General features: G+C 40.5%; 1 protein-coding gene across 2 annotated transcripts in view; it reads right to left on the reverse strand.

The window, feature by feature from the left end:
* Positions 1-15,553, reverse strand: part of LOC109032812 (zinc finger-containing ubiquitin peptidase 1) — a 58,487-nt gene that overhangs the window by 3,636 nt on the left and 39,298 nt on the right. For both annotated transcript variants that reach the window (XM_072297189.1, XM_019045110.2), the window contains one exon: positions 14,998-15,221. In XM_072297189.1, the coding sequence (XP_072153290.1) occupies positions 14,998-15,221 (224 nt within the window). The remainder of the gene's footprint in view (positions 1-14,997; positions 15,222-15,553) is intronic.

A 15,553-nucleotide genomic window follows, 5' to 3' on the forward strand; every position in this document is an offset into this window, starting at 1 on the left:
TTTGCTTCCCTCGATTAAGTATGATTGTATCTGATCTCACACGTACAAAGTACATGTACTCTCATGTTCTCTCACATGTACTCCATGTAGTCTGATCTCACATGTACAAAAATCCAGTCCTGTGGGCAACTTTCTGAGAAAAGTTGGTGAGTGGTATCAATCTCTTCGTCATGATATCTAATATCAGAATTTGGATGACTGTTGATTCTTATATAAAAGTTCACGAGAAACACGATGGTGCCACTGGTTTTCTCTGAAATCAACTCCCAAGCTCAAAAAAAGCTCTCAAAGTGAGGCCAAAATGGAGGGGATATCCCACCCTACTCAAAGAGTCCACCTCTACATCAAGACAAACTCTCCATGCAAAGATTGGGAGCAAATACATTAGCAGGGTTGCCATGTTTTCAGTTTTGGAGTCCCCAAATAAAGTGGCAGCCCTGTCCTTTGCCAACCTTTTGCCATCCAAAATTGATAGAAGAAGGGGTTTCAGGGGTTTCGAATTGAACCAGATCCTGATTCCAAACTAAAGCTTGTATGTGTGCTCTCAGAAGAGCTGGATTTAAGGCTGCTTTTGTGGGAGGCAGATTTTCATTTTGGCATTGTTTCTTGGAGAACAGCTACCATCTTACATCGCCTATATCTGTTAATGTGCTCTTTGGAAGGCACAGCTGACACACACATTTCTCTAGCTGTGTTATAATGTCTTCAGGTAGGATCAATGTTTTCCTTAGCTGTACTAATGCTTCCAATAATTCATTATCTGCGGACTGAAAGGTTTTCCACCAATTTGGTTACCTCTTCTTTGCAAAGAATCTTGTCATATCAGCGCCTGACAGCGCATGCAAGCCTGGAAGAGTAGATGCTTTAAGAGGTCCAAGGGCGTTGTAAATTGGAAGTAGGTCAATGAACTTCTTCATACCCTTCCCTACAAACATTCCAATTTCAGCAGTGAGCATGGGGATGCATCACAAAGTTAAAATTACCACATCTGTATCAGCTGAATGTTTATGTGCGGTAATTACTCCTTTTGTAGCGAAAAAAACACCGTGAAGAATCATTTTTGTGTCAGCTTCTTCTTGCTTTGTTTGATAGCACTGCACATCGGTGCCATCCAAAAATTGCACGTTATTTCTCCAACTTACAATAGATTTCAACCTCTTATTCTCTGCTGACTTCAAAATTTGAATCGAAAGAAAGTTGGTCAAATCACCCTTTGCTTTTTCAAGGGCCAGAAGTTACTGGATTGAAATTGATGCAATTTTTATGTCTGCTGATATTTTGTATTGAATTGGTTCATTACCTTGTTGACGGCGTACTCTTGTGTCATTTTTCAAAGAATTAGCTAGGTAAGTATCAAAAATAATATGAGTTTCATCGTAAAAACTGAATTTTTGTGTCAACCAATTAGAAAAATCCTTCGGGAGATCTTGAGTCTTGAGCCCTGCTGGCTTGAAGCAGCAGTGTAAAAGAACCGTACCGTCTATTATGAATGCTTCTTTCCCAATTAAGTCTAGCAATTCATTAGTGACTGATGAGTTTTCCTCCATCTGCTTGTCGTATTGAAGTTCCTGGTAGAGATTCCAAAATTGACAGGAATTCGGATTTATTTGCGCAGTGAAGCATTCTGCTGTCGAGACCAAATAATGATTTCAGCAAAGCGGTGAACTCCTCGCTGATGTTAAATTTCACATCGACGTCAGGCCGACGCATCGATGCAATTAACAATCTTGATAATACAGAAAAATCTGTTTTCAGAACAACTGGTAATATTGTAAGGTAAGATGGTACGGCATGGTATGATGTGAAGGTATTTAATGATTTTAGGTAATTTGAGGAAAAATCTATGTAACACAACTTTTAAATTGAAAACAAATTTTTGTAATCATTGAAGGAAATACATTGAAAAACATGATTCATCTACTTATTTTGCGTATTATTTCTTTGCCCAAACACACATAAAATCTTCTGACAGTGTTAAGTCTTACTCGCTTGTCGGGTCCAGTCTAAGACTTTATGCGAGTTACTTGTACTTTTATTTTTATTCGCGGCCGATTTCCCGACTTTGAAGACAAACTCTCCTGGATACTTGGATAAAACACTTCGCAAAAGGTAAGTACACCCTAAAATTTGATAACCGTACCGAGGATGTATTGTTTGACTACTTATCTCGACATCCACACTTTACGTAGTTATTTTATCATTTAAGATCGGCTATTGTAGCAGCCATTTATAGAGTCAAAATGGATGGCAAAGGCGTATACATGTTATCAGATGGATCTTAACTTTAAATTTGGTATAGGAGGCCCCGCAAATGTATTAAATCAGGACTACTGCTGTATGTACTTGCTTTTATTTTATCCATGTCTGCCATTTTGGCCGCCATGTTGAATTTACGAGCTTCAATATTGATCAAGAGTAATTTTTGACTTCATATTTGTAATGTGCGACCCAAAATACATCAGAAACGATACCCCGCTCGACGAAATACGCCGATAACAATAAACAGGTTTCGATCGGCGGCCATTTTGGATTTTGGGAGGTTTTTATGGGCCGTGCAGTGAGTTGTAACTGTTTTTGAAACCTGGGACCACTTAATACAATCGCTGGCCGCCTCACTAGACGGTCAAATGAGAACTCAGCGATTTTCGTGCCGGGTGGGTATTTTCAGCCGCCATGTTGGATTTACGACATTTCTTTTGACCGGAGGCTATTTTAAACATAATAATCGGATTTTACGACCCAATGAACATAGGAATCGATACCTCACGTGTCATAATACGGAATTTTCAAAAATAAGGGTCACCGACCGGCCGCCATTTTATTTTTGGGCTTTGGGCGCTTCCTGCACGATTCTCAAGGTTATCACCATCCAAATTCTGATTTTAGATATCATGACGAAGAGATTAATACCACTCACCAACTTTCCTCAGAAAGTTGCACACAGGTGTTCGTTTTCACCTACAAAATAATAATCTTTAGGCATCCAATCACAGTGATGAACCCGGGAGCAATAAGCTCCGCTGAATTCCATTGGCCCCAGCCTCAGAATGAACGCGGGGCAGCGCACCAATCACGAGCCGCGCAATTCAAAACTTAGTCTCCACAGCGCCCGCCAAGTTCATACTCGCATAGCGGTGCTCCCGCAAATATCTCGCACAGCGCTCACGTTGACCAATCACAGCCAAGCTCGAGGCAACACTCTCTCACGCGGCCGGTATAAATACTGGGACGCTGCGCTCTATGAATTCACTTCCAAGTGATGCGCCGTCTGATCAACACCCAGTACCCAGATCCAGGCAAGCAGCGAAGCAAGTTAATCAAGACCAAGGAAATGAAGACTCAACCAAGCTCATATAGCAGCTAACAAGGAATCTCGAACCCAAGTCAAGAATCAAATTCCTCGAGTAAGGTCAAGGAGCCAATTTGGAGAGCAAGCTGAATCACCTATAGCGATCGGAGCGGCAAATCTCTCGAGGTCATCACGGAATCAATCTAAATCATCTACTTTTGGCATTTTCTCAAAATTATCCAGGAAAATTCAAGACATCTCTAGATTCACGTTTGTATAAAATCCTTGAGCCGGAGAAGTCGATTCATTTATGAATCTGGAATAAAAATAAGTGCAATAGCACAGAGTGGTATTCAATATTTTCAGTCCTTCTGACTTTCCTGCGCAAAGCAGAAGCCGGCGCATTACGTGCCTGGTGGCCCTTCAGGTCTCCCATTCAAGGATAGTAGCCGGCTCACTCTGAGTCAGGTAAAAATAAAAATCACCTAGGATAGGATCCTTCTGATCACTAAAAAATAGTCTCCCTTCCAATCTTTTCCTTCTCAGTCTAATTTTCCGAGCCAAGGCAAATTGGGGGGTCGCTACAGCTCTTCACTTGTCTCTCACTTGAAAACCTCAGATCCTATTCCATCTTTTCTTTCTTTTCTATCATTTCTACAATCGGTCCCTCGGTACAATTCACTTTCAACATTTAGGTCTAGCATAGGTTTTTTAACCATTTTTGAGCCGTCATCCTACATTTTTTGGTCCCTCGGAAAGTTATCACTTTTTGGCTACACTCATTCTTTTGGTATTTTTCTTTGACACGTCCAATCCTACAACAGGACTGGATTATTGTACATGTGAGAAGACTAAATGTATAATAACTCTAAATTGAAAATTACAATTATTCTAAAACTGCCTTTTTGTTGCATAATGAGTGTATTTGTACAAATTAAAAATAAAAATGAAACAAAGAAATGGGCAATTGCGCTAAAAAATCGTAAAAAGTCAAGTATTATATTTAGTCTTGGCAACATTGGAATGTGTTTGGTTTCGTTTCATTTTTACTCAATTTTGTACATTTGGATCATTGTTTTGGTCAACTTCGCCACATTTGTCACCAAATGATTCGGTCGGTGAATAGGAAGTGTTCGCCAAAAAACCGCAAAAAGCGCCAATTTCGGTGCTTCTTTCAGTCTACTGCTTGTCAGGGCATTAAATTTCCCGATGAGCAAAAAGCATTGAACGCATTTTTTGGAAAATTTGACAAGCTTTAACTTTGAAAAAACCGATTTTGCCATCACATCAACCCTTGGCAAGTTGCAGACAAAAATCCGCAAAAAGGCCGATTTTAAGCAATATTTGCCAAATTTGGCAACTTGTTGGCACAAATTTTGTGAAAAATGGTTGAAATTAGGATTCAGCGTCAAAAATTACACAGGGCACCTTACAAGTAATGCCACCTGATGTTTTTGAAGGCTGAAATTCATATCTGCCTGGACTTAACAAGCGTCGTCGCTCGAAAAAGCCGTTACAAAAATGACCATATGGACGGAGTTAAACAGAAAGGAACCAAGCCACATCGAGATCCAACCGAGAAAAAGAGGTTTAGAGTTTGGCTCCTGCATAAGACTCAATGTAAAAGATAAACTTCAAGTTCAATTTCTGCAAAATTTGCTCCAGCAAAAACTTTGAATTTTTGGCGATAGATAGTAGAGGAGTGGTTGAGTTTAAAACTACTCATAACTCAATTTTTTCCAAAATGTGGGTTGGTTCCTTTCTGCTTAACTCAGTCCATATCTCACGAATAAAAAATCTCCATGCAAAGTGTAATATATCGATGGATGCAGAATCAAACAAACCATCAACTTTTTATTCAGATCAAAATAGAGTCCTTTTGAGATATCTACAAAACTGTAAGAATTGATGGATTTAAAAATGGAGAAATTGGCAACAATGCATGTTCAAATTAACACGACCTTAAAAACATGGACATTTCTTTAAAATGCGCAATTTTTGGAGAATTTTCGTTCAAATCGCGACTTTATAGCTCAACTTTAATGCCCTTTACGGAATGGAGAATTTGCATGTAAATTTTTTATTGCTTCATCTGAAAATGCTTAAAGAGTTTATTTCAAAGTATCTTCTATATTATACAGCTACAACCAAAATCTTAGAAGCACTATTTCTGACGAACTGCCGGACCGATAAGGATGATCTTTACATGTATGTCATCTGTAGTAGATGTAGATGTGCAAAAAATTATGAAACCCCTAACTTTTAATGTAGTAGAGCTTTTAAAGCTCACGTCACTTAAGTTCAATGTTAATAGCGTGAGAGATATGTCGTTTCCGCTAGAAACGTCAAGGTGTGGGATTCTACCTGAGTGACTCGAATAAACAATAAAACAATGGAAAAGCTCGTGAAGGGCTCCTCATTCGAAGAGTTGAGGAACGGTGCTTCGCTCAGGGTTCAAGGTTCAAGGTTCAAGGTCCAAGGTATAAGGTTTAACTCAATTTTTCCTGCATTCTTCCAGCTTCGATTTGTGGCATTGGTCAATTTACTTGATTGCTGAATTTCTATTAATATTTACAGTAGATAAACAGCAGATACAAAGTGAGAAGGCAGGCGCTGCGTCGCGTCGGAACGGACCAAATATTATTAACTTTTAACGGTCAAAATCCGATTTTTTTTTTTTTTAAATTAAGTATTTAAAAATAACATAATAAATGGAAATTTCCCCAGTAAGTGGACTGTGAAATTATGTACATCCAGCTATTCCTCATCATCTACAAATCTGAGTGTTACGTCAAAAATTTTGAAATCGATGCAGCTCAAACAACATAGTGTATTAAAATGGAAGAACATTTTTGCCTACACATATGCGTATAGGGCCCGCGAAGCGGGCTTGAGGGCGCGAGGCGCCCTCCCGGGGGTTGGGCCGCGTAGCGGTCAGGGGGCATGGCCCCCTAGTTTTTCATAATCTAATAAATAGAATTATGCGCGGTCCGCCGTGACCTTGAACTTCTCGGCCCCGTCCCGCGGCCTCCTTGTGTCCCACACCCCTCCTAAGGATCGATCGGCGGGACCCCTGCGGCCGGGTCTCCGGTCCTCCCGCCGGGTTTTCCGGTCCGACCCTCCGGGAGGTTGCTACAGCCCCTAAGAGTTCTTTCGGGAAAACCGCCACCACTCGCGCCACGTTTGTCCTTCCGGCTCGAGATTCGGCACGCGGGTGCACTCGGGTGGCCGGAGCTTAAGTCCAAAGAATCGCCGAAGCCGGCCTCCTCGGAGGGGCGCTGCGCCCCGAAGGCTGTTTTTAACGACCCCCGCACGGAGTGCCCCACTTTTTACCTTCCGTTCGTCCCCGGGCTCCCGGTTCCGTCTGCGGGTCAGCGACGTTCGGTCAGGTTGGATTTAGCGATCCCTCCATCCGGGGGCGCGCTGGTGCCCTCCGACGGTTTTCGGAAAAATCGGCCTGGCTCCCTTCCTGCCGGGCCGATCGGAGCCGCGTTTGTACCGGAGGTTTTGCCCTTCGTCCCGCGTTGGGAGGTGCAAACGCCCCCCGGGGGTCCGCAACGGGGGAGCCGCGGGAGCTCCCCGAGGGTATCGGTGCCGACCCAGTTTCTCATTAGGTCACGCGGATTTTGGAGACGGGAGGCCGGATCGCTGTTGCCATGGTTATGCTTTACTCATATGACTGCGCACGGCTCGAGCGCGCGGTGTCGCAAGATCTCGCTCACCGGTGGGATTGTTTTGAGCTCAGCCCGTCGGGAAACTTGAATTCGGCAGCCGCGCATGTTTTTCTTTTTTACTTTTCATCTTTAAACTCTGGTGTGGGAAGCGTAGTGATTTGAGGGTAGCTGCGGCAGTTCAATAGTTTCATTCATAAGAAGAGAACAGGAGGAAGATTTGTATTGCTCAATCGCGAAACACGGCCGATATTCTTAAATTTTAAGTTTTTTCATCGTTTGTATGTTCTAGCGTCGCATTGCCAAAAAAAATTGAAATTAAACCCTGAGTCCTGCAATCTTAAGTTTCAGCAGTCGCTATTACAATGTGCGATTGCCATTACTCCACAAAATAAATTAAAATGTTCCCAGCTACGTTCACTAAAATTGACCGCGATTGCAATAATATTCACCAAAAGTATGCGTGCTTATAGTATTTCTTAAAAACTATTTATTTTCGATGCTTCTATTTCGGCCCATAAAAAGACGTTAAGAGAGAAAAATAATTTGATTTTCATGTTTTATTTTTTTTTAATATTGAAGAAAAATTATCTATACAGGGTGAACATGAACTTCAAAATCATAAAAAAAAAAAAAAAATCAAATCATGAGTTGAAAAACGCTAATTCCGCGAGTTTAAATAATCGAGGCAAACACAGTTAAAATACCGTAAAACGCATAGCGCCTACATTACAGAGGGAATATTTCACGTATTGCGCGTTCACCAAGGGTGCGCGCTGAGGTTGAGAATTTGTAATTTGTCGTTGTAGGGCCTACCGCGAGGCACACCGTGTCCTAGAATTTTGCACTCTTGGACTCAGTAACACATTTTTAGTTTCAAACCTCCATCTGACGGTCCATCGCAAATATTTCACTATCCTATTCCACTCCTTGATCCGAGAAATCTTTGTTTTGCAATGTTGTCTTTTCAGTATGCTGATCAAAAGCATCAATCATTGATAAAATGGGAAGCATACAAGAAAAATTCGCGAATGACAATTTATCCATTCCAAATATTCTTCAATTAAGCGCAAAAATAGCGCAAGTGATCGAGTTATTAACGAGATAATTACTTACTGGGAACAATGGTCGACTTTTAATTATTTTACATTTGCCTGAAATTGTTCAACCCACCTCGGATAGATTTATGAACGCTAATATCGAACATCACGTCCGTTTTTTTGGGTTAGGTGTTAGGTCAATGTTCCCCGCAAAAATAGGAATTTTCCCTACAAATCTAGCTTTTCCAGAGAAGTATCAGTGTTCCGGAAAATCTGTGCATGATGGAAGAAAGCTACATCCGTGTTCGGATTCAGCAGCCAAAATCTCATAGGGACTTTACTATTGCATGCCTATTAAAGTTTCTTTTCTAATCCTAATATCGAGGTTTTTCCAGACCAGTGCTCCTATTCGCCCATATAACACCATGTATAACTCATCCGATTGTTTTGCGCCGGAAAGAAAATAAGGAAAACATTTTTCTCAGGTAACTAGTGGGTGATACTCATTCAATTTTTGCCTTTGAATCCGAAAATGATCTTATTTTTCATCTAAAATCTACCAAATTTTTGAAAAATAGATTTTTCAGCTCAAAAAATCCCCTCTTTCAGGGATATTGATTTTTCCGAAGGTTTTGGAAGAGAACGATGATCAATACAGACTAGAAAAATTATATAAGTTTAATAAAAGTAAAGATGACGATCTTTTACCTTTTGTATCAGGGTTAATTAACAATTAGAAGGAGTTTAATGTCGCGAAATTTATCAACATATAAGAATTTTTATATTGTTACCATTTAAGAGGTACCATTTAAGGCTGCAGCGTCAAGAATTGAGTGGAAATAACTCCACTTTTTAAGTGAGAAATAAAATTTTCCTCTCTTCTCCGACGCATAACAATCGGATGAGTTTTACATGTCGTTATAAAGGCGGAAAGGAGCACTTGTCCGATAAAATATTGATGTTAGGAACAGAGAGGAAACTTGAAAGAGCATGCGATAAATGACTATTGTGTAATTTTGGCAGCTAAATCCGAAAATCACCGTATTTTTTCTCCTGTCATTCAGTCTGCATAAACTGCTACGTGCGAAGCACGTAAGGGTCGCTAGTCTGATATAAAATAAATCCGAAACTTTTTTTCCGAAACGAATAGGTTCCCGAACCGCTGGATGGTTTTCTGCCCCGCGATCCTTTTTCGCGTCGTCAGGACATCGGCTAGGAGTGCTTTCCTCTTCGCAGTCCGTTTTCCGTGGAGCGGTAAAAAACAGAAAGGCGTAAGAGCAGCGCGAGGTATATGCTGTTTCTCCATTGCCTAGATCTATTTTGCTGCTACGGTGACGCGTCATCCGTTCATTCTCGCCTCCTGCGCCGGTGCGTATTTCAATCGATACGGCGGGAGATTTGAATAACAACGGATGAGAAAACGTCATGGCAGAGATTTGAATGCTGGACGCAACAGGTGAGATGCCCTGTCCTATTTTCACTTCAGCTGTTCCTTGGCAATTACTCTTAGATTTATACATGCTATTTTTTCTGATAGAATTGTTTAACCTATGGTGCTTTCTGCTTTTTATTTTTTATAAAACGTGTTGAGTGAATGGTGATGATTATTTATTTGTTTTAAAACGTTGAGTTAATTATTTTGTGTTGCTTTGAGAAAACTTAACATGCCCAAGCGTAGAAAATCCAATTTGAGTCGTGACACTTTGAATAGTAGGAAAATTAGATGTTACAAGCAAAATGTGTCTGGTGATAAAACAGTTAAATTTTCGTTTTAGTTGGCGATTTTTTACGGGATTGGCGTTTGAGTACGATGCAGAAGAAAAGTATAACATTCGCCCGTTACTCTCTCTTGCAAGAATGGACAACCCTTGCACAACATGTGACGCATTTAAATGGCGGGACGAGCGCGACGGTTTGTGCTGTAAAAAAGGTAAAGTTTATTTATCATCCTTAAAGGAGCCTCCTGAACCACTGAAAACTTTATTTTTAGGGGAAAAAATTGAGAGCATATAATGGATGCTTTCAGATGACCTCTTTTGGCTCTGATTGTGAAATATGTTCATTTAATTTTTCTCCAACATTTCTTGTTCAAGGGCAAATTTATCATCTCCACAGCTCCCTTCTTCCAACAGGCACTAGTATACATAATTTTCTTCAAATATACTTCATTGGTAATAATGAGCTTGATTAGACAGAGCCGTTGAAAATCAGTTGCAGCAAGTACTACATAAATACAATAATCTCATTCAAACATTTAAAACCGCCTTAGATAGACTGCCGGATGAGAATTACAAAATCTTTATCAGTGCTGATCATAAACCCGTCAGTAAGCATGCCCGGCAATATAATGCTCACAGTTGGTAACGAAAGTGCAGGGTTAATACGTTCAGACAAGTTTGACATGAGAGATATAGTTTTACACACAAGAGACAACTCCCTTAAGCGAGTGCCTGAAACTCGTAGGCACTATGATGCTTCGCAGTATCCCATGACATTTTTGAAAGGGCAAGGAGGATATTTTTTTTAAGTTTATCAAGTTAATCCCACTTCAAAAAAGCCTATAATTAATAAGAAGGTCACGTGTATCGATGTGTATGCTTACTTCCTTATGTTTCGTTAGAATATATATATATATATATATATATATATAAATAAAACCGTCGCTCCGCTTCGCTCCGCGCCGGTTGTAGTGGGGGCGAAGCCCTCCCAGGACGCGCGCGTTTTTTAGTTTGAGTGTCCGGCCTCAGTTGTTCTGTCTTTTAAGTGACCCGCGCGTCCACCGCGGGAAGAGTGTATTTTCCGGAGGGGCGGGGGCGGGGAGTTATCAATCTTTGGAGGTTGGATTTACGTTTACACTGTTGGAGGCATTGATTATTCGAATAAGGACTTCATGTCGCCAGATTGCAACAAACAATCCACATGTAATGTCTGATATGAAAAAATGTCAACAAACGCTGTGGCAAGCTCGAATGACGATGGATGAATCTCCATAACCCACTGTGGGACAACATTGCCGTCTTGTCCACCAATTATCAACCCACTGTGCGACAGTATAGCCATCGTGTCCACCAATTATCAGTTCATCAGTTCGTGACCCATTGTGCGACAACATTGCGGTCTTATCCACCAATTTTCAGTTCGTGACCCACTGTGCGACAACATTGCCGTCTTGTCCACCAATTTTCAGTTCGTGACCCACTGTGCGACAACATTGCCGTCTTGTCCACCAACTTTCAGTTCGTGACCCACTGTGCGACATATCGTGGTTTATAAAACCTACTTTCTCGGGCAGATATCTGAATTTTTTGTCTGCACAACCTCTCTCTCAAAAAATCAATGTAATTCAGAATTTGGCAAGACGCGTATGCCTACATACTCATCCCATGCTCCGCAAGGAAAAAATAAGGGAAGCTAAAAAATTGTTACTTGAAAATTGTTATCCCAAGCACCTTGTCAACTCTATATTTGAGAATGTAGTGAAATTTTGTTATAATGGCTTTCCCCCTACAAAATTGTTCGAAAACACCGAATTTGTTGTATGTCCGTACGTTTCCTCCTGCTCAGAAAAGATTAGATCCGTGTTAAAGCCGCATGGCTACACTTTAGTCACTTCTAATAAATCAAATTTACAAAATTTCCAGTCTTGTTTGAAGTCAAAAATCCCAACTGAAAAGCTGTCAGGAGTGGTGTATGAGATACCGTGTGGAGATTGTCAAGGCGTCTATACAGGGTGTCTCACGAAAAACGAGCCACCTTGAATATCTACCGAACGCGTCGGAATTTCGAAAAACGGTAAAAGACGTGTTCGTTTATATCGAGGGGGACACCTTTTGGCGTATTCGACATTTTCCCAAACCGCGGGAGGGGCGCGGGGCGGGGGGTGCCCCACCCGTAAGTCGAAATTTTCAAATGGCACCCCTACTTTTTTATTTCAGAAATCAATTCTACGCAAAAAAAACAAGCCACCCTGTCCAAACCGAATGTAAATCGGACAATTTTTCAGTGATTGACAGAGTTTGAAACATTTTTTTCATGCTCTTTTCAAAAATTTCCCACGCCCAATGGAATTGCTGTATCAAAGCAAACTCTCCGCCAAAAAAATTCTTAAACATTGCACTTTCAATAAAAAAAAAAAAAAAAAAAGATCTGCTGCACTCGAAATCTGGGGCACGCGGAGCCCTTCTTTGCGACATAAAAATTCGTTATACCGAACGTTTCCGAGGGGCGCTCATCGGGAGGGAGTAGTAAGTTTTAAACAAGAATTATTAATCTTTTTTCTGAAGCATAAGAAACCGTGTCCATGAAGAAGCAGTTGAGTAGAAAAACAAATGGATTAGCTTTTTTTGGAGGGGGGGGGGGGGTGGTCAATGACTTGAGCCGGACCTTGATACTTCTGAGGACGCTATTTTTCCGCGGTGCGTTGTTTTTCTACTTAACTGCTTCTTCATGGACACGGTTTCTTATGCTTCAGAAAAAAGATTAATAATTCTTGTCTAAAACTTACTACTCCCTCCCGATGAGCGCCCCTCGGAAACGTTCGGTATAACGAATTTTTATGTCGCAAAGAAGGGCTCCGCGTGCCCCAGATTTCGAGTGCAGCAGATTTTTTTTTTTTTTTTTTTTTTTTTTTTTTTTTTATTATTATTATTATTATTATTGAAAGTGCAATGTTTAAGAATTTTTTTGGCGGAGAGTTTGCTTTGATACAGTAATTCTATTGGGCGTGGGAAATTTTTGAAAAGAGCATGAAAAAAATGTTTCAAACTCTGTCAATCACTGAAAAATTGTCCGATTTACATTCGGTTTGGACAGGGTGGCTTGTTATTTTGCGTAAAATTGATTTCTGAAATAAAAAAGTAGGGGCGCCAACTTCCAACTTCTTCTTCTTTATCTCTTTTATGAGCCAAAGGATGTAAAGTAATGCGCTGTTTTCATTCTTTGGTTTTGCTTGTTTATCTCTCATTCATACCCACTGTCCAAACGTGGCTACTAAACTTTAGTCACTTTATATCTAAAGTAGGTAAACAACGCTTCTTCATAACGCCGGATTCATACAACTATTCGTGCTTGTTGGATGTCCTTGTGGTATCAGCAGAATTGAAGGGTCTATGTTGTGGTGTAAAGTCTAACCAACAAATTTCATCTTAGATCTTTAATACAAGCTGATCACAGTTGAACTTGTAAAAAGTAAAAGCCAAAATTACCAAAGGGAGGAAAATTACAAAAGATAACTACGACGTGTTATTTTATTAATTAATCTCTTGATGACAGTGTGACTTATTTTTTTTTTTTTTTTTTTTTTTTTTAAATGAAGAAAAACAAGATGATAAATCCAACATGAAGATGTTAGGAAAAGCGTGCCGAAAAACTGAAATGTTGGATGTGTACTACACTACTTTCACGTCATTGCTGCTTTTTTTTTTTGCGTAGGTGTAAATTGTTATTTTTTGCTAATAGTCTGAGAGCCAACTGCATTTTGGGCGCGACTACTCCAACACACTTAAAACTTTGCAGAGACGTAGTTCTGACCTCCCTAGTAACGGATTGGGCAATATCAGACCTCAAAAGTGGTGCGTCTGGCCGCTGCGTCCCCCGAAAAACGGAAAGAGCCACTTTTCGGCTCCTGAAAAGTGCTTTGACGTTGTTTCCTAACCTTTATATTGTACGCACGTATAGTTTGGGTACATATAAACTTCGTAATAGCCCGGCAGACGATTTCGAGTTCATGCGGCCGATCGCCAGGCCCCAAAAATGCGATAAAATCGAGCGGAAGAGCCACCTTTCGGCTCCTGAAAAGTACTTCGTTCTTCCCTAGCCTTTATATTGTACAAACGTAAGTATGGATACATATGAACTTAGTTCTGTCGAATGTGTGGCAAGGAGCCAGGGGGTAATTCCGGCGCCATATTGGATTGCCGCTAAAGCGCGGGCAAACGCGGCATTTTAAAATATCGGACTTCAAAAGTCGTTTTCGGAGGGGAAAACGGCTCAGAAAAATCTGAAAAAATAACTGCGTGATCAGGAGACAATGTAGTTTCTGAAAATGCAAGAATTAGAAACAGGTTAACAAGCTCATTTTCAGACGTTCAAGGGGTGGCGGAAAATTTTTCGAGGAGACCGCGGGAAAATAAAATTTCAAAGTGAGCACTAACCAAAATCAAAAACCAATACACTATTTAAAATCTGAGCAGCTATCTGACTATACAATTGCAATTTTTGTGGCTTTATTCGTTCTTGAAAAATAAAATAGGGAGTCTTACTTTCTGAACAACCCTCGCAGTTTTTCATCTTGGAGTTTGCGGAGTTGCTACTGGACAAAATTTTTCCGCAAGTTTATGCTTCTTCCATCTTCTCTGGTTCCTGTTCCCATATTAGCCTCATAGGCTCGATCCGGAGGGCCTTCAAGGCCCGTACAGCAAGGAATTTTCTATTATCTAGTGTTTTCTTGTTTTGCGATCCCCAAGTCCTTTCAAGGGAAGATTGATTGGTCTGGTTGTGGTTTGCACTCGACGACTAGATCACACTTTCGCGATCCATGCTCCGTGCGAGCGTGTGTTCATACGGGCTATGCATAGCATCGGTCGCGTAAAAGGGATCACGTCATCGAGCGCGAACCCGCGACCTTACCGATCTCTACGGGGTCTCTTCCTTTTCTCAGCGATGCGCGTTTAAATAGAAGTTCAAATCACAAGATTTGCAACTCGTTTTTAGTGCCTTACTATTGTTCGAAAAAATCCGAGTGAATTCTTGGGAACTAAGTGCACCGTTTACTTTTCAAAAATTCATTAATTAAAAATTACTAAACAAGCTCATTGCAGGTTTTGCCAATGTGCTCATGGAGATTATTGAGCCATATTTCTCAAGGAACTAACTACTAATATTACTTAATTAACTATTACTTTGTTCTGGCTTTGGTTTGCAAAAAATTCATGGAATGTTCCTGTTCAATTACAGCCCATTAATTTTAATACCTAATGGGTGAAATAAAGTGGTATACCTGATATTCTGCTTCACTATTGACCAAACCGCACACAACGACTATTTGATACTGCTTGGCTTTCATGTCATACAGAGTTTTTCTTAGTAGTCTGAGGGAAGAAATCGCAGGACTGGTAGATTTTAGCTTTTCCATTTGCGACTTTGGGTGACTGGGGTCTAAGACTAACAAATTAACAAATTCGTCTTTCAGTTGTTCAACTCCAATGATAGTCCGACTGTGACCTGTAAATTAACATGGAAAACTTTTACTTGCACAAAAAGAAACTGGCACATTACAAAAAATGGACCTGTTGCAAGGTGCGGAGATTTGAGAACTGATAACTAATTCCAATGGCAAGTTTCACCAAAAGAACGATGGCGCTACTAAAAAAGCTTGAAATGACCCCTCAAACTAAAAAAAAAAAAAAATAGCTGTTTTTGGAACCCACCCATTTAAAACGGTCACTTTCCTGGCAAGGGAGGTAGACGTAGGATCCTTCTTCGGTTACCAGACTTATCAATACGTTTTTTTGCGTAGTGTTATAATACAAATATACTGGATTTTGAAGTAACAA

This window comes from Bemisia tabaci, chromosome 2, assembly GCF_918797505.1.
Source record: "Bemisia tabaci chromosome 2, PGI_BMITA_v3".
In the NCBI taxonomy this organism is placed as follows: domain Eukaryota; kingdom Metazoa; phylum Arthropoda; class Insecta; order Hemiptera; family Aleyrodidae; genus Bemisia; species Bemisia tabaci.